At 45.0% G+C, this 24,542-nt stretch overlaps 1 protein-coding gene across 5 annotated transcripts in view; it reads left to right on the top strand.

Annotated features, from left to right (window-relative positions):
* Positions 1 to 24,542, top strand: part of SUCO (SUN domain containing ossification factor) — a 1,613,753-nt gene that overhangs the window by 218,187 nt on the left and 1,371,024 nt on the right. For all 5 annotated transcript variants that reach the window (XM_069641200.1, XM_069641197.1, XM_069641195.1 and 2 more), the window contains exon 4: positions 12,177 to 12,287. In XM_069641200.1, coding sequence (XP_069497301.1) covers positions 12,177 to 12,287 — 111 coding nt within the window. The remainder of the gene's footprint in view (positions 1 to 12,176; positions 12,288 to 24,542) is intronic.

Here is a 24,542-nt window from a genome sequence, read left to right as displayed (position 1 = left end):
CCAAGGGGAGGATACTATAGCTGCAGCATGCTAAAGGGCAGCCTGCTCCAGAATTACCTCCCACTCCTGTAACTATACCAAGTTCCACACAATGGTCTGCTGAGGACATTGATAGTGATGAGACGCATGTCCTTTATGGCAGATTTTTTTTAAACAAATCCCCCGGCAATAGAAAGCATACAAAACACACAGCCAACTAGTGTCGCCACGTCTTTACAACCCCCAGCAAAAAAGGCAATTCCAGACACCCTTCAAGTTACCTCTCAGCGAGACCCAGACCAATTTGATCTCTGTGATCCCAATACAGACTTTTAAATGCCAATTCTTTTGTCCATGATATGATATGATATGGCATTTGTAACGCGCCTATACACAAGTGTCTCAAGGTGCGACGAGGCAGGGAGGGGGGAACAAAGGGAGGACAGACAACAATCCTACTAGGCCAAGTGTCATTCAGATCGCGCAAGTGCATGGGTAGAGGGGAAGGGAAAAGTGCAAGGGGAAAGGGAGAGGGGAAAGTGCAGTACAGGGGTAGTAGAATAACAAGATAAATAATAAGGGCCAGCTGGTAGCAAGTGCAAGGTAAGTGCAGACAAGTGCTGGGAAGGGGGGCTGTAGGGATACAGAGACAGTCCCGCAGTGCAGGAGTTGCCAGGGAGGCAGCGCAAGGGGAGAGTGGCTGGGCCAAGGACTGAGATCGGTGAGAGTGGCCCAGTTGCAGATTCAGTGCAGTTTCAGTCAGGAATTTAGCAGGGGAAAGGGGGGAGAGAAAGCAGAAGCAAAGAGGAAGGTTTTGAGGTGCTTCCGGAACCGGAGATGGTTCTCCTCAAGTTTCTGGGAGGCAGGAAGGCTGTTCCAGAGGGAGGCCCCTGCCGCAGAGACAGATCTACCCCCAACTCGTTGCTTGGAGAAGCGGCTGACCCTGAGCGGAGAGCTCGAGAAGGAAGATATTTAGGAAGAGAGAGTTGAAGATATTTTGGCCCCAGGCCCCAGAAGGCCTTGTGGACAATGCAAGGGTTTTGAACTTAATCCTCGCAGCCACTGGGAGACAGTGTAGAGGTTTCAGTCCTGGAGAGATACGGTCCCTGGGTTTGAGGCCAAGGACAAGTCTTGCAGTCCTTTTCTGGATGAGTTGCAGAGGGCCGAGAGTAGAGGCAGGCAGATTTAGATAGAGGCTGTTACAGTAGTCCAGCTTAGAGAGAACCAGGGCTCTAGAGACAGTGAGCTTCTGGGGCAAGGAGAGGAAAGGAAGGATACCTCTGAGGAGGTGCAGCTGGTAGTATGACTTCTTAGAGACGTCAGATATGTGAGGAGAGAAGGAGAGTGTGGAGTCGAAGATGACCCGAGGTTTTTTGCCTTGCAGGTAGGAGCAGGAAGAGGGCCAAGAGAGGCCGGCCAGAGAGCTGCAGGGAAGGAGGGAGTGGGTGTGTCCATGCTAGTTAATATGTTAATGATGATGATGTTGTTGTTTATTAATTTATTTGGCGCTCCCAACCCTCAGGTATTTGGGCGCAGTACAAGTTACATAGGTTACAGGCATTTAGAAATAGTATTTTTACATTATTTGTACAATATATACAGTTTATTAGTATGCATTATTTACAATAATATACGACCAAGAGTCGAAAGGATAACAATAGCAATGTCTCTGGATGAGCTCTGCATAAGGCGACCAGTATGCTGGGCGGAAAAAACAATCTGAGGGACCTCAACGCGTGAGGGATTTTGGGTACACTACACGTCACGTAGGGATAGTGTTACAGGCATGCCCATGTCGAAGTCCCCTTTCGATTCTAGAAAGACACAATGCGATACTCCAGGGTTACCACTGGATGTCGGACTATATGCACAGCATGTGAATCTAAGCAGATACAATCAGAAATATTTTTACGGTAAGTAATGCATGTTATACAGATGTAGACCAAGAAATGACAGTTATGCCATAGAGGAGAGTAACATTAGGTAACATTAGGTAACAGTAAAGTAAGGTGTGGATGTTATGTTTGTTGTGTGACTAGGTAGAGCACACTTGTGGTAAGGTCTAGTTTCAGTTGTCAGGGGAATGCAGCCATAATTTTGCACTATTCTTGAAGGTGTGAAAGGATGGTATAGCTCTTAAGGAGTCAGGCATAGAGTTCTATAATTGGGCAGCCATAACTGGAAAGCTAGTCCCTCGTGCTTTTTTTTAGTTTAAATTTAGATATTCTCAGACTGTTAGTTTGTGCCTTTCTGATGGGGTGTTCTGAGGTGTCTTGTGAATCTATCCACAAGCTGTTAAGGAGCCTTGTTGGCGAGACATTGTGAGGTTTAGTGATTTTAACTTTATTCTGTCTTTAATGGCAAGCCAATTGGTAGAGCGTCTAGCATGTGAAATGTGCTGAGTTTTTGGGATGCCTAATGCAGTTCTCAAGGCGTTATTTTGAAGTATTTGCAATTTACTGACGTTGTGTTTGCTGGTGCTCAGATAGAGGGCGTTGCAATAGTCAAGCTTTGACAGAATGAGGGCACGTGCAATCGTAATGCAGCTTCCGTGGAAAGGAAAGGTTTGCATGCATGGATCAATTTGCACGTGTAGCTGGTGGCAGAGGCTGTGGCGTTAACTTGTTTATTGAGGTTTAGTGTCAAATCCAGATAGAAGCCTAATGTTTTTACCTCCTTGGATTTTTTGATGTTAATTCCATCAATGATGGAGTTATATTGGGGGGAGAGTTTGTTCAGTCTGTTAGTTGACCCAATGAGTAAGAGCTTGGTCTTATCAACATTGAGGCAAAGGCCATGTGTGGCCATCCAGGTTTGTATGATTGGGTAGATTTTATTGATCAAGGCTACATCTGTGTCAAAGACCCTGTGGATAGGGATGAGAATCTGGGTGTCGTCAGCATAGTTTGTATATGAGACACCCAGACTATCAAGTATATCAAAGAGGGGCTTTGTGAATATATTATACATAGTTGGAGAGACACAAGAGCCCTGTGGTACTCCACATGTGATTGGTGTTGGGTCTGCTGCAGAGGTAGATGAAAACACTCTCATAGATCTATTATTAAGGAATTAATTGATCCACATAGTGGCTTCCTTTGAATTTAAGATGGTTACACAGGACTTTGTGGTCAACCAAATCGAACGCGGCAGATAAGTCCAGAAGGAGAAGAATGGCAGCTTCTCCTGTGTCCTTTCGTTCATCCGTTTGGTTCTTTAGGTCAATAAGGGTGGTCTCTGTCCCATGTCTTGGTCTAAATCCTGATTGACGGGTGCCTAGTAGGTTGTTAGCCTCCAGATAAGATTGAATCTGGAGGTAGGCAGCCTTATCAAGGATTATGAGGAGAAACAATACCGTAGTAATTGGCCTATAGTTGGTAGGAGCGCTTGGGTCTAGGTTTGGCTTTTTTAAAAGGGGTAGTACCCAGACGTCTTTCAAGTTGGTGGGAACTGAACAGGTTTTGAAGGAGGAGTTAATGAATGTGGTAATGAAAGGAGCTAGGTCTCTCGCTGCTTCTTTAATAATGGGAGCTGGGCAAAGATCCCCAAGGCATCTGGATGGTTTAAGTGAGGTGATATTTTCCACCTCAGGTATTGAGATCGGTTTGAATTTAAACTGATTGTTTGGTTTAATTTGTTTAGTGGCGACTTCTTGTAGTATGGTTTCACTAATACATTCTTATGTAACATGGTTTTTTTTTGGCTGCAATTTTCTCTTGGAGCATAGATATTTTTGATGCACATGTCATTGGGAGTGGTAGGGGATTCTAATTCTCTTCGGATAGAGAAGAGTTCCCTTGTGCTCGAGTTAGCTTTTTTAATTCTTTCGTTAAATGTGTCTTTCGAAGGGATTGTGTCCTCCGACGTATTCCTCATCTTAGATATCTCCTCCCAGCTCTGCTGGCCTCGGAACATTTTTTCTCTCTAGAGGGCGCTGCGTGTCGACGTCCTCCGAGTCGATGTCCCTCGACAGCCGCCGTATCGACGTCGACGTCATCCTGCCTATAAAGGCCGCGCGCAGCGTCCGTTGCTCAGTTCCGTTTTTCCGCGCTTACTCAGTGCCTCGGAATACCGTTGCTCAGTTCTTAGTCAGATTAATCCTATTTACCTCGAGTCATTCGATCCGTACTCGATGGCTTCCTCGTCGGAACCGACAACTCCTCGATCCGGCTTCAGAAAATGCCGAGATTGTGGGAAAAAGATGTCGTTGACTGACCCTCACAGAGTTTGTCTGTGGTGTTTGGGAGCTGAACACCATTGTTCGGAATGCGAGGACTGTATGTCCATGACAGCTAAGGCCCTGAAGGAGCGTAGGGGGAAGCTGGAGAAAGGTAAGACTTTTAAAGCTTCTTCTTCGTCGACGAAGTCGAGACACTCGTCTCCTCGTCACCATTCGCGCTCCAGGTCTCGGAGTGGGTCTCTTCACTCCTCGAGATCGAAGCACTCGAAGAGGAGACGTCGAAGATCCCCTTCTCCGTCTTCCTCTTCCTCTGTTTCGCCAAAAAGAATCCCTTGCCCCACGAAACATAGTTCCCGGGCTGAATGGGAGGAATTCCGCAAAAATATGATGAGCGTCTTCGAGAAAGTGGCCTCGACCCCCTCGAAGACTGCCGAGAGCGATGCTCTGGTCGAAAGACCCGAAGGTCAAAAACGCAGCGAGTCGCAGTACCCGGCGAAGGTAACCTCTCGAGCGCGTCTCGAACCCTCGAGTAGGACTATGACCTCCAAACCTTCCTCGAAGGTTCCGTCGACGAGGGTTCCGTCGACGCCGAGGTCGAAGAGACCTTCGACACACGGGTCTGTCGACTTGACGCCAGCTTCGACACCGGCGTCGACGCCAAGAAAAGTCACGGTTACGACACACCCAGTGACTATCCCCAGGTCCACGACGTCGATGGCGTCGAGATTGTCGAGCAGAATTCCAATTCTGTCGAGGTCATCGAGGCCTCCGCCTTTGTTTTCGATGCCACGCTCGAAGCCTTCGGCGTCGACGACATCGACGTTTTCGAGACCGATAATGACAAGTTCAGCACCATCTGCCTTGGAAATGGGATTTACTCCTTTTATGAGTTCAGAACAATTGAGAACTATGTCCTCAATTTTGGAAGAGGGTGAATTGTCTGAACAGGAAGACACATTTGAGTTGCAGGGACCTGTAACCCCAATTAGAGAGGAATTTTCCTCTGAAGAACGCAGGTTAAAGGATCTTCATGATTCCTTACATGAGGCAAGTGGGTTAGACACTTCCCCTGAAGTGGAGTTTGCTAGGCGAGACCCGGGGGAGCATGCTGAAACCCCCTATAGAGCCTTAATGGCCAGAATCACAGAGTTCATGGGGTGGTCTGCACCTTCACAATCTTTCCAACAAGATGACCTCACGGATATTCTTGACAAAGGCCCACAGAAGGATCCTGTGGTGCCTTTTCATAAAGCTCTTCAGAGGAAGATCATGACAAACTGGAAAACCCCAGATGTAGTACCAGCAGTAAATAAACAACTGTCTACAAAGTACAGGGTATCTTCTACAGACCCAGAGTTTTTGTCTAAACACCCATCCCCAGAAAGTCTGGTGGTACAGGCAGCATCCTCTACCGATGTCAAGACGGCTTATCCTACCGTCCCACAGGACAGGGACGATAAAAAATATGATGCTATGGCAAAGAAAGTCTTTTCAGCATGTAGCATGGCGTTAAAATCTGTTAATGCTACTTGCACCCTTGCTAGGTTCAGCCATACACTTTGGGAGTGTGCTTCTACAGCGGCTGACTGCATCCCGGAGGGAGAAGAAAGGAATGCGTTCCTGAATATTATACAGGACGGTAAAGACGCTATGTGCGAATCCCTCCAGACGGGCATTGATTCGGCTGACAGTATCAGCAGAGCAATGGCGGCAAGTACAACAACCAGGAGATTCGCTTGGTTGAGAAAGTCTGGTTTTGCCCCAGATGTGCAAGCCAGGCTCTTGAACATGCCATTCGATGGCTCTTCTTTGTTCGGGAAAAAGGCGGATGACAGTTTAGAGAAACTGCAAACTTCAAAAGCAGCAGCAAAATCCCTAGGAGCTGCAATCCGTCAGACTCCTTTTCGTCCCACAGGAACCTCTGCGAGAGGCAAGTCCTTTCGCTTCTACTCCGCATTCGGAAGAGGTAGAGGACGACCGGCTCAAAGGGGACAAAGAAGAACTACCCGAGGCGGACGGGGTAGATATTCAAAAGCCGCAGCAACAGCAGGTGCCTCTTTACCATCGGCATCTGCATCTGCCGCCCCAAAACCACTCTGAGGACTTCCCTCACAGGACACCTGTAGGAGGCAGGTTGACTCAACATCTGGCGGTATGGCAGGCTATCACGTCAGATGCTTGGGCATTGGAAACAGTTGCCCAAGGTTACTGCCTGCCTTTCCTACGTATACCTCAGTCATCCACCGGGGATCAGCTCTCAGAAAGCTCCAGATCCGCTCCTCTTGCAGGAAATTTTGGACCTGCTAGAGAAATGTGCCATAGAACCGGTACCTGTAGCGGAGAGGAACAAGGGCTGGTACTCCCCTTACTTTCTCATTCCAAAGAAAGACTGAGGACTGAGACCCATCTTGGACTTGCGAGAATTGAACAAATTCCTCAGAAAAGACAAATTCAAGATGGTCACTCTTTCTCAGATCCTCCAGGCCCTTCAGTTCCAGGACTGGTTGGTATCTCTGGACCTTCAGGACGCTTATTTCCATGTGCCTATCCATCTCAAACACAGGAAATACCTGAGGTTCGCAATTGGCAACTCTCACTATCAATTTCGAGTGCTGCCATTTGGGCTGACCTCCGCCCCGAGGGTCTTCACCAAGTTAATGTCGGTAGTGGCTGCAAGTCTAAGGAAGGAAGGGATTCACGTCTACCCCTACCTGGACGATTGGTTGAACGGGGCTGTTTCTCCGGAACAAGCTCAGATCCAGCTAAATCACGTGTGCCACTTCCTTCACAGGCTGGGCTTCTCCCTCAATTTAAAGAAGTCACAAATGATACCATCGCAGAGACTCCAGTTCATAGGAGCGATCCTGGACACCTCCCTGGGAAAAGCCTCGCCACCAGAGGTGAGGGCTCAAGATATTCTACAGATGGTTACCAAGTTCCAACATGCCCAACGTCTCCCAGCCTTCGACTTTTTGAGGTTGCTAGGCCTCATGGCATCCTGCATTTTCCTAGTGCCAGAGGCTCGCCTGAGAATGAGATCCCTTCAGTGGGCACTGAGGACTCAGTGGTCACAATTCTCAGGGAGAATGACAGATCTTCTTCAGGTTCCCGGCAGGGTGGCTCGAGACCTTCAGTGGTGGGCCTGTCAGGAGAACATTCTGAAAGGAGAACAGTTTTGGCAACCCTGGCCGGAGATAACAGTACTCACGGATGCCTCACTCACGGGGTGGGGAGCCCACGCCAACGACTTGACCATCAGCGGTAGTTGGTCTCCATCGGAGTCCAGACTACACATCAACCTGTTAGAGCTGAGAGCCATCAGACTTGCGCTGAAGGCGTTCCTGCCAGCTGTACAAGGGAAGAACGTCCTGATAATGACGGACAACACGGTGGCCATGCATTACCTCAACAAAAGAGGAGGCGTAGGATCACTACCCCTGTGCAGAGAGGCGATGCAGCTCTGGTTTTGGGCAATCCAAGAAGGAATCTCTCTATCGGCAGTTCACCTAGCCGGAGAGAAGAACTTGACAGCGGACGCTCTGAGCAGGCAGAACACAGTCTCCCACGAGTGGGAGCTAGCTCAGGAAGTCCTTCAAGAGATCTTCGCCCTTTGGGGAACCCCTCAGGTAGATCTGTTCGCCACCACCCTAAACAGGAAATGTGACCTGTTCTGCTCAAGGGAATTTCCCCCGAGAGGAGCTCTGGGAGACGCGTTCATAGTGGACTGGGAGTTTCCGCTTCTGTACGCGTTCCCACCGGTCCCTGTCATTCCTTGAGAAGATTCCGGCGAACCATGATCCTAATTGCCCCGGATTGGGCCAGGAGAACGTGGTACCCGGACCTTCTAGACTTGTCCATCTGCCCTCCAATTCGACTTCCACTCAGAGAGAACCTACTCTCACAGAAGGGAGGTCAGGTTCTCCATCCAGACATCAAAACCCTCAACCTTCAGGCTTGGCTTCTGAAAGGCTGAGGTACAAGGATTGGGACCTCCCTGATGATGTTATGGAGGTGTTGCTTTCGGCAAGGAGGCCAGCAACAAAGTCTTTATACCGCTGCCGTTGGAACAGATTTTGCAGCTGGTGTAGAGAACAGAATATCGACCCTTTTTCATGTGGTACACCAATGGTTTTGTGCTTCCTACTATATTTGGCAAATTCAGGCCTTCAAGTTGGCACCATTAAGGGCTATCTCGCAGCGCTATCCATCTTTAAGCGTACTGCGGAAGAACCATCCTATTTCAAATTACCCTTGGTAATACAGTTTCTAAAGGGGTTAACCAATGTTTATCCCCCAAGACCATTCCAAGTTCCCCTATGGGATTTAAACTTAGTACTAACTTTCCTGATGGGTACACCTTTCGAACCTCTCCATTCTTGTTCGTTAAGATTCCTTACCCTTAAAACTGTTTTATTAATAGCACTTACATCTGCTAGAAGGGTGAGCGAATTACAAGCTCTTTCTTGTAAACCCCCTCACACAATATTTCACAAAGACAAAGTTGTCCTGCAAGTGAAGCCTAATTTCCTCCCAAAAGTGGTTTCTGAATTCCATATCACTCAGAAGATTACCCTACCATCTTTCTATCCTCCTCCTCACCCGGGGAAAGAGGAAGAGAGGTTACACAGGCTAGACCCTAGGAGGGCTTTACGTTTTTACATCAGTAGACTAGCCAGGATAAGACAGGCAGACCAGCTGTTTGTAGGTTACGCAGGTCAAAAGCTGGGGTTACCAATAACTAAGCAGACCATTTCCAGATGGATCATTCTAGCCATTCTGGAATGTTATAAACTGGCAGGGAAAGAGCCCCCTCAAAACCTTAGGGCTCATTCGACCAGAGGTATTGCAGCTTCATCGGCCCTCAAAAGAGGCGTGCCGGTTAAAGACATATGTGCGGCCGCTACATGGTCGTCTGTCCATACCTTTACACGTTTTTACAATTTGGATTCCTCCTCCAGTCAAGAGACTCGGTTTGGAAGGGCTGTACTGCATTCAATTCATCAATAGAAGACAGCGTGAAGTCAGTACTCCCTCCTCCGAATATAGAATACTGCTATGGGAGCTTATCTAAGATGAGGAATACGTCAGAGGACACAATCCCTTCGAAGAACAAGTTACTTCTTACCTTGTAACGTTCTTTCGACGGGATGTTCCTCCGACGTATTCCTCATCGACCCTCCCATCCATCCCTGCAGTTCTACTTCCCTTGTTGTTGCAGCTTACGCTCCTTCAGGGTGATTAGTTTAGTCCAGAAAGTATTATTGTGGGCTACAAAACGGAACTGAGCAACGGACGCTGCGCGCGGCCTTTATAGGCAGGATGACGTCGACGTCGATACGGCGGCTGTCGAGGGACATCGACTCGGAGGACGTCGACGCGCAGCGCCCTCTAGAGAGAAAAAAATTTCCGAGGCCAGCAGAGCTGGAAGGGGAGATCTAAGATGAGGAATACGTCGGAGGAACATCCCGTCGAAAGAACGTTACAAGTTAAGAAGTAACTTGTTCTTTTGTTTGAATGATTTCCTTTTTGTGCCTGTCTGCAAGAGAGGTGAGGTTTTTCTTATTCTGTTCAGACGGATTGTTTTTCTATTTAGCTTCAGCTTTCCTTTTCTCATTACGTAAGGCTTTCAGGCTGGGAGTAAACTAAGAGTTCAGGTGAGCTCTTGGTTTATCTTTGCTAAGTTTAAGAGGGGCAATTGTGTTGATAGCTAGGTTGATAGTATTGTTGTACAGGTCAACAAGTGCAGTCGGGTCTGAGTTGAGGTTCGCTTTTAATATAATAAAGCTATTGGCACTGAAATAGTTGGACTGAGTGCTTTGTAATTTTGGTTTTGCTAAGAAAGCAGTTTTTTCATCTAGTCTACATTGGCAATAAGCAAAACTTTTTTTGACATTGCAAAGGTTATCCTTATATATAGTATTTTATTACCCAAGATGGCATAAAAGTAGGCTGTGCATCCGATTAGACCTACGACAATATCCGGCAGTTTCAACATGAACAAAGTGTTATATTCCCAACCAACACCTAGGTTACATGACGTGTTCATCTAAAACCAATACAGCTGCTAAAATACATTTACATGCAGTTGTTCCCCTTTAGTTATTGAATGGTGCTTAGGGACATTGTCAATTAGGGACCACCTTGGTGGAGAGATTGGATGCTGTGGGGGTTATGGTTGGAGGAGTGAGCTGGGGCATTTTGAGCAAACTTTTGAACTTTGAACAGTAATTAGTAAAAGATATTTGTTTCGGATGGCATCTATAAAAGATAATTTAATCACATACAATTACAAAAATAGATCTTTAAGTAACAATGTGGTCCAAGATAATTACAAACAAATTAAATTCATAAAACATTATCCACGTATCTGAAGTACAGAACTGCATAAAATCATGCTTTTCCAGTCACTAGTCATGAAGTGCTTATACAGTCCAGGAGCTCAAAAAGAATCCTTATAAAACATTACCAATCGTAAAGTGCTTGTGCATTCTACAAGCAATATAAAAGATTCATAGTAAAGCTTGACCAAAGCAAGTATTGGCCATCTAGTTCCATATTTCCCCATAATACATGTAATTGAGACCTTCTAGTTACCAGCCATAAAGTGCTTATAGATTCATTAAGCGCACAGGTAGTTGTTAGAAAACATTACCAATCATAAAGTGCTTGCGCATTCAAAGTGCTAAAAGATTCATGCTAGGACATTGCCTGGGGAGATATTAATCATCTATTTTCATTTTGTTTTCCCTTACCCTCCAAGCTCTTCTATACAGGGACACTGACAAAGCCATTAATGGGGTTGCTATACTCACCAAGAAGTAAAATGCTGGTTGATACTGCACAAATCTATTTCTTTTAGTGAGCGTACCACTAGCTCTTGGTGGAGCTAACCAGGGCAGAAAAACAGAAATGTGCCATATCTTCTGGATCTGCGTGGCACATTGGGCGCATCTCCTCGATATTCCGTCCTGCTCTTTTGCTAAGGGTATATCCCAGCAGTAAGCACTCAACACGGGGCCCTTTGAAATTTGAATTGTAAAGGGGGCCGTGAACTTAAACAAGCAAAAATTATAATTTGCTTTTGGTCCATGTCAAAATCTTTGATTTGATCACTAGCAATAATCATGAAGTGTCTATTTACTGCTTTTACGAATTTCGAGGGATCTCTGGCCTCCACTAACTGACTCTTTAGCTCATTTTTAAGTTCACGGCCCCCTAGACAATTCAATAATGTTGGGTTCTCGAAATGATGCATGGCATTGATGTTTTCAAACATCTTTTTTGATGTTTGAAAACTACTTTATCTCTCCCACACCATGTTTTGCCATCCGATCTACCATGATGAGTTGGGTCACTGCTGCATTTGATTAGTCCAAACTCAAATTCATAAGATGGTGGGTTCTAAGGCCATTTCATCTCCAATAAAACATAAGCCAATTTCATTGTGGGTATCAAAGTTTGGGGCTGAGCTAGGAAGAGCCAAACAAAATTCAAACGAGTTTTCTTCTCTTTGAATTCCACCTTGGTCAGCAAAGCCCCATACTGCTGCTCTGTAGTTTACAGCCTCCAATGTTTGGGCTTGATAAATGGATTTCATAATGTTAAGTGGTTGTTGCTTCTGCCGCTTGATATAGCGGGCTATTTCCCTAATAAACTGCCTCATAGCGACAGTAGTTTCATCGAATGAGCATGTGCTGTAAAACTTTCAGGGAATCGGATCCTGAGATAGTAATCTGGGATACAAGCAGTGCTTTTCCATAATAATTAGATTCCACAGCTCTGTTTTTTTTAAACTAAAAGGATTGCCAACGTTACTAAATACTCCTCAGCAGGCATCCTGCTATGTTGCAAATCAGCTAGGCAGTGGAATACATGCAGATATGCTAGGCTGAGGAATCCATGTGTAAAGTCATCCTTTAGACTTTCTTGTAAGACTGTTTTAACTCACACCCTGTATATGCACACCTGGAAGTTTGTGTTTTTAATGCTTTTTATATTTTGTGTTCTTCTATTCAAGGAGGAAGTACAACATTCAAGAGACGGTGAGCCAACGGCAGATCTGGACTTAAAACCGCAAAGTCATAGGGCAGAAGATGATCTAGTGGGAGACTGCACAAACGATGATCAGGTAAGCTTTTCCCTATGAAACTGCTCAGTGTTTTTTTCATTTTGGGGATCGTACCTGGAAGCCATATCTTGTTCAAACACTGCTCATTGCACGCACAATTGCATACTTCCCATAGTGTTCCTTATTTAACATTTATAGAAGCACAGTTTACTGTAATATTCCATAATATAAGACGCAGCACTTTGGCCTGGTTTCTGTTGTTTCTAAATGTGACAGTTACTTCTTTCTGTTTGTATGACAAATTGTAGCAATGTAACTTGCTGCCTATTCTTGAAGTAGCTATTTGTAAAAATATTTCTTGAGGTGGTATCTAGATAATTTTGCAAAGGAAATGATGTGACTACATTTTTTTCTATGCCTTTTTTATATAGGGGTTAGGGAGTGTCTAATGTGAACATGGTTCAATCAACTTGCTATGCATCTGCAAAATTAATTTAAGAAAAATAATCGGTTGTCTGTTATGTGGTAGGGATTCATTGTAGACTTCTTTGTTCCAAATTTGTTTGTTTCCTGTGTTATCACACTATAAGTATGCAACCCAAATCTATAGTATGCATTTCAAGACATGTAAATCAGCCTGCACATGAGAACAGCTTACACACATCCGTTTTTGTAAATGCCACCTATATTGCAACTGTTTCTTTTTCCTTTTCGGTGTGTAGCTAGTATATTGTCAGTCCCTGTTCAGCTGTTTCCAAGTGCTTGTTATTTTGCTGTTTGTTTCCTCGCATACATTTTTGTCTGTCCGGTGGAGGTCTATAAATATACACACACATGAGCGTTTAATTGCAATGCATTGAAATCCTGGCTCTGGGATGGTTAATACCAGACCACTGTAGCAGGACATGAGGATTTCTGGCTGCTCAGAGTAGGTGTTTAACTCTCGACGGGTTTAGCTGATTTCTAAGGTTGCCAGACTATTTCATGCCACGCATTCCCAAACCCATTAAAGTTTCCTTGAAACATAAAATGTTTGGGTGAAGCAGACAGTAAGGATGAAATCTGGGAACAATGACCATGTTATTTGCATAGTTTGGCTACTGATTGTAACACCATAGAGGAGTCGGCACATCTGTCAATAAATGCCATAAAGGTGCCTAAAGGACGTCAAGGATATCTGGATGAGCCATACACGCCTCTTTAGAGAGTCTTGGTACTACTCGATCATCTGACTGGGGGCCACAACTCCTGTAAAAGGTTTGGAGGTAAAGTTTCCATCTCCGGTGCACCATCACTGGCCAGCTCTGACAACCCTGCCATCATTAGCAGATATCGCTGCTATATTTATATGATATCGATAATTGGATGTCAACATGTTTTTTGGGGTGTTTTCTATCAGTGTCAAAACCCTTGACAAGTCCTTGCTCACAGTTCAGCTTGGCTTCAAGCTACTAGGACTCCCATCAATCCTGTGTGAGCGGTCAGAAATGTGAGGCAGACATCATTGTGAAGATTTTCAAAAGATACCATTTTATTAACTCAAAAGGTTGGATTAACGCCTCAGTATCCCTACCCTATCCCTACCCTGACGGGCATATACACAAAATCAACAAGGAACTATATAGCAGTTCAACACATTAGAGTTCACACCACAGTAGTGGCTTTTTCTGATAATTTCTTGAAATGTTCCACGTCTGTTCTCTTTTTGATCCAGCTAGGTAACACAAAGTCCAACTCGTATTCCAAGGATCATTCACAGTTGGTTCAACAAAGGTTTCCTCTTTCACCTTGTAGCTAAGATCTTGAAACAGTCTCTTGTTATCAACAAATAATACTTCAGTAAAGATACTTCAGTAAAGATCTTGAAACCGTTTCTTGTCATCAACAAAGAATATTTCTGTACTTCATTAGTTTCAAACAAATGTTTTTGTCAGGATATTTTGGTACAATTTTAGTTTTAGTTCTACTTCAACAAAACACTTCAGTGATTCTTCAACTGCTTCTTCATAAGCTTTTCTCAGCCACAGTACTTCATGAACTTCCACCTGGTTTACTCTCAGGCCAGGTTTACTACTACTATAGCTTTCTGTTCCGGTATATTCTCCTGCCCAAACAAAACCAATTAGCACAAAGTCTAATGACCTAGTATACTCCCTTGCCAGGCCAAACTACTATCTCCAAGTACTTCTGTGGTAAGGGTCAACTTCATATATTTTAACACTGTCTTCTGCTTCACACAGTAAGGTTTTAGAATTTCTTCAAGGGTTACAAGAATCACACTGGTGCTATTCACTATACCTATGTGTTTGCCATAAAGAAGACAAGCAATGGTACCTCTTTCCGAACCTATCTTCTTAGAAGGCCAGCCCTGCTGCCAATCTTGTTCCACCTGTGTATTATTAACCAAGTGCTGATAACTCTTTTTCTCCTTCACACCTCTTTGGTTTTGGCAATGTATGTTTAAGCCATCTCTTAATATAACATACTCTACACATGGGCAATATTATTTACAAACACTTACATGCTCAATGATTTTCTTTTTGCTTGGGTAACACTGGTTGTTTATAGGGGTCTACCGAACTTAGGCTTCGAGTAAGTATTCGGCCGAATTCCGGCTGAAAAAAAGCTATTCAGCTCAGGCCGAATTGTTTCTTGCTATTCCACTTTTGCCAAATATTTTGTCATTCTCCTTTGAATACAATGTAACAAGAACTCAGAAACGCAAATATAGACTTCAGTTTGCAAAACTGAATACAATTAGACCAGTCACTTAGCAATTTGTCTGGTCTTGTGGCTATCACACAGCTGTAAAATATCTTGTATTGTAATCTGCTCTTTAGGGCATGTTTTGTCACAGATTCTTAGACATAAAAGGTGCTCACCTTTTTATACTTATCCAGCAACAATACAGCAAAATATTTTCTTTTGGTGAATGTTTATATTCAATGTGCACTTTCTTCAGTTGGAAAAGACAAACTGAAAGAAATGTGCAAATTTCACTGTAGGATACATTCAGTCCCTGTCATGTCACTTAACATAGCGTATATCATGGACCTCCCTTTTATTTTTTTTAAGGACTGGAGTCCTGAGTTTAACATTATCTGATATTTTATCAGGAACGATAAGGTGCATATGTTTGTGTGTTGGCGAGAAGGGCTGGCTAGGCAAAGTGAAAAGTGAGCAGCATTTGTTCCTATGGGCCATGCCCTTGGAGAAACAGTAAGAATTCACAATAGGTAGTGGAGACTAGCAGGGCTCAGTTATGTCAGGGAGAGTAATATGCCCCCAACTAACGGGCCTCTCGGATGAATTTATGTTGGGTAATATCTCCAGTTCCAAAGTGGGCCAGTGTGTGACAGCGGGTAAAGATAGGTGTGAGGACTCTGTATGAGACCGTCAGAGAGCTATGCTCTGTTGGTGGAATTTGTAGGATGTAGAGTTGGGAGAGCCAGAGAATTCTTGGGATGGGCCAAGTCGGGGCCGAGCCTTAGAGTCTGACTTGGCTCCAAGTGGCAAAAATGGGCTGAACTGGCAAAATGAGCTTGCAAGTCTTGGAACCAAAGACACCATTGCCGACACTCTGCCGGCATACAGTGCAAGCCCCCATTACTGGCATCCTGCCTCCCCAACACCCCAACAAACATCCTACTTGGGGCCTGCCACCCCCTAACACAAATACCATACATGGCATTCCACCTCCCACCCCAACAACACAAATCCCCAACCTGGAATTCTGCTTGCCCATCCCTACTAAACATAAATCCCTGCATGGCCTCCCACCTCCCCGACCAGGCAGAGAGACAACACCCTACACCTGAGCAATCGGACAATGAAGGCAGCCAGAGCCAGAAAATGATTCTGCTTTAATGAGGAATACAAAAATAAACTATCAGGTAGTAGTGATTAAATTGCTGCTTTTTTATGCAAACATAGGACTATTCCTCTGAAATGTTTCCTTTTAAAGTGTTTATTTAGTTTGGTTAGTGGCAGTGGGTTCAACTCTGACATAAATCAATTCTCTAATGAGAATGTGCATTTGGGGCCTTTCTGTCTAGTTAATATATGAAAGGGATTTGGATATGTCCTGTGGCTCTCCTAAATGTTAAGCCCCTTAACACGCTTGTTTATCAAAATGAGCATTGTGCTCTTTTGACAAACATATTAGCAGCTGGTCTAGGTACTGCCAAGGGGAAAAAGGACCAGACTGAGACACCACACCTTTCCATCAGCATGAGTGATTGGGGACCATTGTTTACTCAGAAATGGGTGAAGGTCAAACTTGCTGTTTAATCACTTCTGGCAGCATTTGAATGCAGGGGGCAAGAGGGATACCGGCAGCGCTCGGGAGAAGGGGCCAGGCCAGACTAGCCTTTTTTAAAGAAATGGGTGTAAACTCTACATGGGAGCCTTCAGCATGAACACAACTGGACGAGGGAGTGGAGACAGGATGATCTTGCAAAGTTCACTCTCAAAGCCACAAGAGGGCTGCAGTTCAATATATGGGGCAGATTTCCTTGTACGTTTGCACACCCGTCTGTTTTATATATATTGCTTTGTAGTAAAAATGTTATGCTTGTGAAATTACCCTTTGAAGAATGAAAGGCTGAATCATGTGAGACCTGCAAGCCACTCAGATTAATTCAGGGTCACCTTTGCTTTAACACATCAGACTACCCAAGCAGCTTTCTTTATTGCCCAAAGAAATCAGACCAAAACAAAAACAGCACTACACAGGCAAAAAAGACAAAATTGACAAATGCAACAGCAAATCTGATGGAAAACTGCAGCAAATATATTGGTTAGAATAGGACTATATTTCAATCAAGTATGAAGTAAATGTTGAAGTATATTTTGGTGCTGCTACAACTTGTTTAATTATTTTGATGGCCATTAGAGTTACATAAATAAACTTCCCCTATGTATGATCCAGAATTGTTATATTTTAGTATTTTTTTAGACCTGATGTGCAAAATCAGTTGTAATAAATGAACGGATGCTTACCCATTCACCATATGTCACCAGCCTCTCTGAAAGAGTCCTCTCCTTTGTTTGGCCTATGAGCGGTGGGGTGAATAGTTTTGAGATGGAGTTCATGCATTTCAGATTTCCTCTTGACTTGTGTCCTGCATGAGCCGACATGAACCGTTTTATACGTTTCTGTGTGAGCGGCAAAGAAGTTGCATGCTGACGAATTTTGAGATTGGTAAGCAGTTTGTGGTTATTTTGTGTGAAAGTAGATCTTGATATTTGACATCAGCTATGTTTGTGCTATCCAGGATTTTGTAGTGAAGAAAGCTGTATTCAAAGGGATTTTGTCCTCCGACGTATTCCTTATCTTGATAGATTACTTCCAGCTTGCTGGCCTCGGAAATTTTTTTCAGTAGAGGGCGCTGCGCGTCAACATCCCTCGAGTTGGTGTCCCTCGACAGCCTCCGTATCGGCACCGACGCCATCATGCGTATAAATAGACTCGCGCAGCGTCCGTTGCTCAGTTGTGTTTTTCCGAGCTTCGTGGGCCTCGGAATCGTGTTGCTCAGTTCGTTATTCAAGTAGAATACTACTTATTCCTCGAGTATATCTTACTCTTTTCGATGGCTTCCTCATCTGAACCGTCGACCCCACGGTCCGGCTTCAAAAAGTGTCGAGATCGTGGAAAGAAAATGTCGTTGACAGATCCTCACAAGATCTGTTTGTGGTGCCTGGGATCGGAGCACCATTGTTCAGAATGCGAGGACTGCATGTCCATGACGGCAAAAACCTTGAAGGAGCGTAAGGGGAAGCTCGAAAGAGGTAAGATTGTTAAAACTTCTACTCCTTCGAAAGTTTCCTCGGCAGAGTCGAGGCATTCGTCTCCTCAGCGTCACAGGAAACATTCTCGTTCGAGGTCTCGAAGCAGTTCCCATCACTCTTCGAGATCCAAACATTCGAAAAAGAGGTGTCGAAGATCTCCCTCTTCTTCGTCTTCTGTTTCCCCGAAAAGGGTCACCTGCCCCACAAAACACAGCTCTCCAGCTAAGTGGGAGGAATTCTGTAAAAAGATGCTTAGCGTCTTCGAGAAAGTGGCCTCGACCCCCTCGGAGACGGCTAAAGGTGATACCCTGGGTGAAAGACCCGAAAAATCGAAACGCCGCAAGTCGTTGCACCCGGTGAAAGAAACTGCCCAAGAGCGTCACGAACCCTCGAGCAAAGGCAGTAAGACTACGTCATCGACGCCATCGTCGAATGCCCCTTTGACCCATAAATCTGCGTCATCGACGCCATTATCGAAGGGCCCATCGACGCATAGATTGGTCGATTCGACGCCGTCCTCGACGCCGATAAAGGATAAACCTACGGCTGCCACTACTTCGCAGTCAGTTGTCGTACCGAGGACTTCCATCATGACCGCGAGAATGTCGTCGATAACCTCGACGACTCCCGAGTAGGATTCCGATCCTCTCGAGTTCTTCGAGGTCGCTTCATACCTTCTCGACGCCTTTTTCGGTTTCTTCGAAGCCTTTGACTTCCGCGTCGACAACGTCGACGTTTTCTCAACCGGTTACTACAAGCTTGGCCCCTTCTGCTTTAGAAATGGGTTTTAAGCCTTTTCCAAGGTCAGATTATTTCAGAGCCTTGTCCTCTATTTATGAAGAAGGGGAGGATTCTGATCAGGAAAGACCTTCTGGGTTGCAGAGAACTACAACACCTGTACCAGAGGAATTTGTCTCTGAAGATAGTAGGTTGAAGGATCTTCTAGAGTTCTTGCATGATGCAAGTGGGTTAGATACTTCCCCAGAAGCAGAATATGCCACCCCAGACCCTGGGGAACATGCTGAGACCCCTTATAGAACTTTAATGGCAAGAATAATTGAATTCATGGGTTGGTCTACACCTTCACCTGCCTTTCAACAAGATGATCTTACGGACATCTTAATTAAAGGCCCACAGGAAGATCCTGTGGTTCCATTTCATACTGCATTACAGAGGAACATATTGACCAACTGGGAAACTCCTGAGGTTATCCCGGCAGTTAATAAAAAACTATCTGCCAAATATAGGGTTTCTGCTTCTGACCCTTAATATTTGTCCAAACATCCAACTCCAGAGAGTCTGGTTGTTCAAGCAGCAACTTCTTCGAATAGTAGATCTGCATATCCTACTGTTCCACAAGACAGGGATGACAAGAGATTTGACGCTATGTCAAAAAAGGTCTTTTCTGCATGTAGCATGGCACTTAAATCCATTAATGCTACTTGTACGCTCGCAAGATTCAGACATACACTTTGGGAGTGTGCTTCATCGGCGACTGACTGCCTCCCGGAATGAGAAGAAAGGGAAGCTTTTCTGAACATCATTAAAGATGGTAAAGACGCAATGTGCAAATCCCTTCAAACTGGCATTGATTCTGCTGACAGTATCAGCAGGGCCATGGCGGCAAGTACTACAATCCGCGGATTTGCGTAGTTGCAAAAGTCTGGTTTTGCTCCAGATGTACAAGCCAGACTTTTGAATATGCCCTTTGACGGCTCTTCTTTATTTGGTAAGAAGGCTGATGACAGCCTAGAGAAGTTAGTCATCCAAGGCAGCAGCAAAATCCCTTGGAGCTGTAATCCGTCAAACTCCCTATCGCCCCTCAGGAACCTCTTGGAGAGGTAGGTCCTTTCGTTTTTATTCCGCATCCGGAAGAGGCAGAGGAAAGCCGGCTCAAAGAGGCCAAAAGAAATTCACCTGAGGTGGACGGGTTAGAAATACAAAAGCTGCAGCAGCAGCAGCAGGTGCCTCTTTACCCTCGGCATCTGCATCAGCCGCCTCTAAACCACTCTGATGACTCTCCTCACAAGACACCAGTAGGGGGCAGGTTAACTCAACATCTGACGGAATGGCAGGCTATTATGTCAGATGCTTGGGCATTGGAGACAGTTGCACAAGGCTACTGCCTGCCTTTTCTATGTACCCCCTCAGAGTCATCCACCGGGGAACAACTCGTTGAAGTTTCCAGATCCGCTCCTTTTGCAGGAGATGCTAGACCTGCTAGAGAAAGGTGCCATAGAACCGGTACCTGTAGCGGAGAGGAACAAGGGTTGGTATTTCCCCCTACTTCTTGATACTGAAGAAGGATGGAGGACTGAGACCCATCTTGGACTTACAAGAATTTAACAAATTCCTCAGAAAGGACAAGTTCAAGATGGTAACTCTCTCTCAGATCCTTCAGGCCCTCCAGCTTCAGTACTGGCTGGTATCTCTAGACCTTCAGGATGCTTATTTCCATGTGCCAATCCATCTCAAACACAGGAAATACTTGAGGTTCGCAATTGGCAACTCTCACTATCAATTTCGAGTTCTGCCATTTGGGCTGACCTCCGCCCAGAGGGTCTTCACCAAGCTAATGTCGGTAGTGGCTGCAAGTCTAAGGAGGGAAGGGATCCACGTCTACCCCTACCTAGACGATTGGTTGATCAGAGCAGTATCTTTGGAACAAGCTCAGATCCAACTAGATCATGTCTGCCACTTCCTTCACAAACTGGGCTTCTCCCTCAATTTAAAGAAGTCACAGATGATACCATCACAGAGACTCCAGTTCATCGGAGCGGTCCTGGACACTTCCCTGGGGAAAGCCTCGCCACCAGAGGTGAGGGCTCAAGATTTTCTGCAGATGGTCACCAAGTTTCAAAATGCCCAACGTCTCCCAGCCTTCGACTTTTTGAGGTTGCTAGGCCTCATGGCATCCTGCATCTTCCTTGTGCCAGAGGCTCGCCTGAGAATGAGATCTCTCCAGTGGGCACTAAGAACTCAGTGGTCACAATTCTCAGGAAAAATGACAGATCTCCTTCAGGTTCCAGACAAAGTGGCTCGAGACCTTCAGTGGTGGGCCTGTCGGGAGAACATTTTGAAAGGAGAGCTGTTTTGGCAACCATGGCCGGAGATAACAGTAGGCACGGATGCCTCACTCACGGGGTGGGGAGCCCATGCCAACGACTTGACCATCAGCGGTCGTTGGTCTCCATCGGAGTCCAGACTACATATCAACCTGTTGGAGCTGAGAGCTATCAGACTTGTGCTGAAGGCTTTTCTGCCATCTGTACAAGGGAAAAAGGTCATAATAATGACGGACAATACAGTGGCCATGCACTAACTACCTCAACAAAAGAGGAGGCGTAGGATCACTGCCATTGTGCAGAGAGACGATGCAGCTCTGGTTTTGGGCAATTCAAGAAGGAATCTCTATTGGCAGTTCACTTAGCTGGAGAGAAGAACTTGACAGCGGATGCTCTGAGCAGGCAGAGTACAGTCTCTCACGAGTGGGAGATAGCTCAGGAAGTCCTTCAAGAGATCTTCGCCCTTTGGGTAACCCCTCAAGTGGATCTGTTCGCCACCAGTATCAACAGGAAGTGCGATCAATTTTGTTCAAGGAATTTCCCCCGAGAGGAGCACTAGGGGACACGTTCATGGTAGACTGGGAGTTTCCACTTCTGAACGTGTTTCCTCCAGTCCCTGTCATTCCTCAGATGATCAGGAGGTTGAGAAGATTCCGGAAGACTATGATCCTAATTGCCCCAGACTGGGCCAGGAGAGCGTGGTACCCGGACCTTCTGAACATGTCCATCTGCCCTCCGATTCATCTTCCACACAGGGAGGATCTTCTCTCACAGAAGGGAGGTCAGGTTCTCCATCCAGACATCAGAACCCTCAACCTTCACGCTTGGTTTCTGAAAGGTTGAGATACAAGGATTGGGACCTCCCAGATGACGTCATGGAGGTGTTGCTCTCAGCCAGAAGGCCAGCAACAAAGACTTTATACCGCTGCCGTTGGAACAAATTTTGCAGCTGGTGTAGAGAAAAGAATATTGAACCCTTTTCATGTGGTACACCAATGGTGTTATCCTTTCTACTCTATTTGGCGAATTCAGTTATTCAAGTTGGTACGATCAAGGGCTACCTCGCAGCGCTATCGATTTTCAAGCGCACTGCAGAGGCGCCATCATATTTCAAATGACCCTTAGTAATTCAATTTCTGAAGGGGTTAACCAATGTCTATCCCCCAAGGCCGTCCCAAATTCCCTTTATGGGACTTAAATTTAGTCTTAAAATTCCTGATGGGTACTCCTTTTGAACCACTCCACTCCTGATCATTAAGATTTCTCACCCTCAAAACTGTCTTATTAGTGGCTTTGACATCTGCCAGGAGGGTGAGCGAATTACAAGCCTTATCTTGTAAACCCCCTCATACAATTTTTCACAAAGACAAAGTTGTCCTTCAAGTGAAGCCTAATTTTCCCCCAAAGGTGGTTTCTGAATTCCACATCACTCAGAAGATAACCTTACCCTCATTCTATCCTCCTCCCCATCCAGGGAAAGAGGAGGAGAGGCTACATAGGCTGGATCCAAGGCGAGTCTTGAGTTTTTATATCAGCAGACTTGCTAGGATTAGGTAAGCAGACCAACTGTTCATAGGTTACACAGGGCACAAATTAGGATTGCCAATCACAAAACAGACCATTTCCAGATGGATTATTTTAGCCATTCTATAATGTTACAAACTAGCAGGGAAAGAGCCCCCTCAAAATCTCAGGGCTCATTCAACCAGGGGTATCACAGCCTCTTCGGCCCTCCAAAGAGGGGTACCGATTCGAGACATATGTGCGGCCGCCACATAGTCGTCCGCACATACCTTTACAAAATGTTACAATCTGGATTCCTCCTCTAGTCAAGAGACTAGATTTGGCAAAGCTGTGTTACACTCTGTTCACTCTTAAAGGGGACTATGACAATTTTACTCCCACCTCCGTTTACACTCCACTGCTATGGGAGTCTATCAAGATAAGGAATACGTCGGAGGACACAATCCCTTCTAAGAACAAGTTACTTCTTACCTGGTAACGTTCTTTCGATGGGATGTTCCTCCGACGTATTCCTTATCGTCCCTCCCATCCATCCCCTCAGTAAAACTTCCCTTGTGGTTGCAGCTTACGCTCCTTCAGGGTTAATAACCAATTCATGCACAGCTACTCTCAAGCTTCAAAACGGAACTGAGCAACGGACGCTGCGCGAGTCTATTTATACGCATGATGACGTTGATGCCGATACAGAGGCTGTCGAGGGACACCAACTCGAGGGACGTCGACGAGCAGCGCCCTCTACTGAAAACATTTTACGAGGCCAGCAAGCTGGAAGTAATCTATCAAGACAAGGAATACGTCAGAGGAACATCCCATCGAAAGAACATTACCACGTAAGAAGTAACTTGTTCTTTCGAGGATAAACAAAATAAAATCATAGACCTACGAACATAAGCGTTCAAGTCCCTCCTCCTCAGAGAACAGAATTAAAACACATACAAATCTACTTTGGTACGTATACAATATGAATGACATTTTAATTCATTTAGCCTCCCCATTATAATCATCAGTAAAATTACAAGACAATTTTATGTGTTAAAATCATGATGACATTTTAGCAATTCAGAGATCGTACAATGTTTACCAGTATACTGCCTAAACAACTTATGTCAGAATAATTACTCCACAAGGCCTAGTATTCAGCCCTTGGCCGGCACAGTGTATCATGAAACATTATTGTTCAGACCCTTATAGATAACACAGCATCTTATCCAGGCCCTCTTTACAGAGATTGCAAGCTGAAAAAGTTGAAATAATTGTTAAAGTTTTAGTGGGCACATGGACTCTCCATCATTCTTAAACACCAATTCTCTTAACCCACCATCTAATTTGGAGATCTCTAGACCAGGCACAGAAAAATTAAGTGGTTTAAATGTTCAACCATCTTCAAATCACACATGCCTGCCTCAAAGTCTGACATATTCATTCCATTTAATCATGTTGGCCAAGAGCTGTAGTTTATTTTGCCTCATCTTGGTTGACCATTCCCTACGATAGGTAACATTAACTATATCGAGGTAGAGTTGGGACTTGATTTGATAGTTTCCATATATATGGCCACTTTTGTCATGGCCGAGGCCTCCGTTCAAACTTCACTCCACCTCTCCTCAGTCACACAGGCATTGAGTATTTGTTTGGCATTTGGATGGTATAATTGCTGGAGTAGAGAACCGCTCGCCCCTCCCCAACAGGCAAACGAGTATCTTCAGATAAAACAAGTACTTTGTTTCTTTAGTTAACCTGGTAGCGCAGCAATTCTTCCACCAGATTGCAAGATTTCTATCCACGCCTTGACACCTTTTAGAAGTGACTTGTCCCCAATCCAAGTGCAATTTGCCTCATTATGAGCTAGATGCAACCAGCAGCCTATTTGGAACAATATTGTCAAGGGCGACAAATCTAGATTCTAAGTTAAGACTCCACATATCTGCACCATATA

The sequence above is a fragment of the Ambystoma mexicanum genome, chromosome 1q, assembly GCF_040938575.1.
Source record: "Ambystoma mexicanum isolate Mex_15411 chromosome 1q, UKY_AmexF1_1, whole genome shotgun sequence".
Classification (NCBI taxonomy): Eukaryota; Metazoa; Chordata; class Amphibia; order Caudata; family Ambystomatidae; genus Ambystoma; species Ambystoma mexicanum.
Note: the sequence above shows the minus strand (reverse complement) of the source record. Positions and strands in the feature narration are given on the sequence as shown.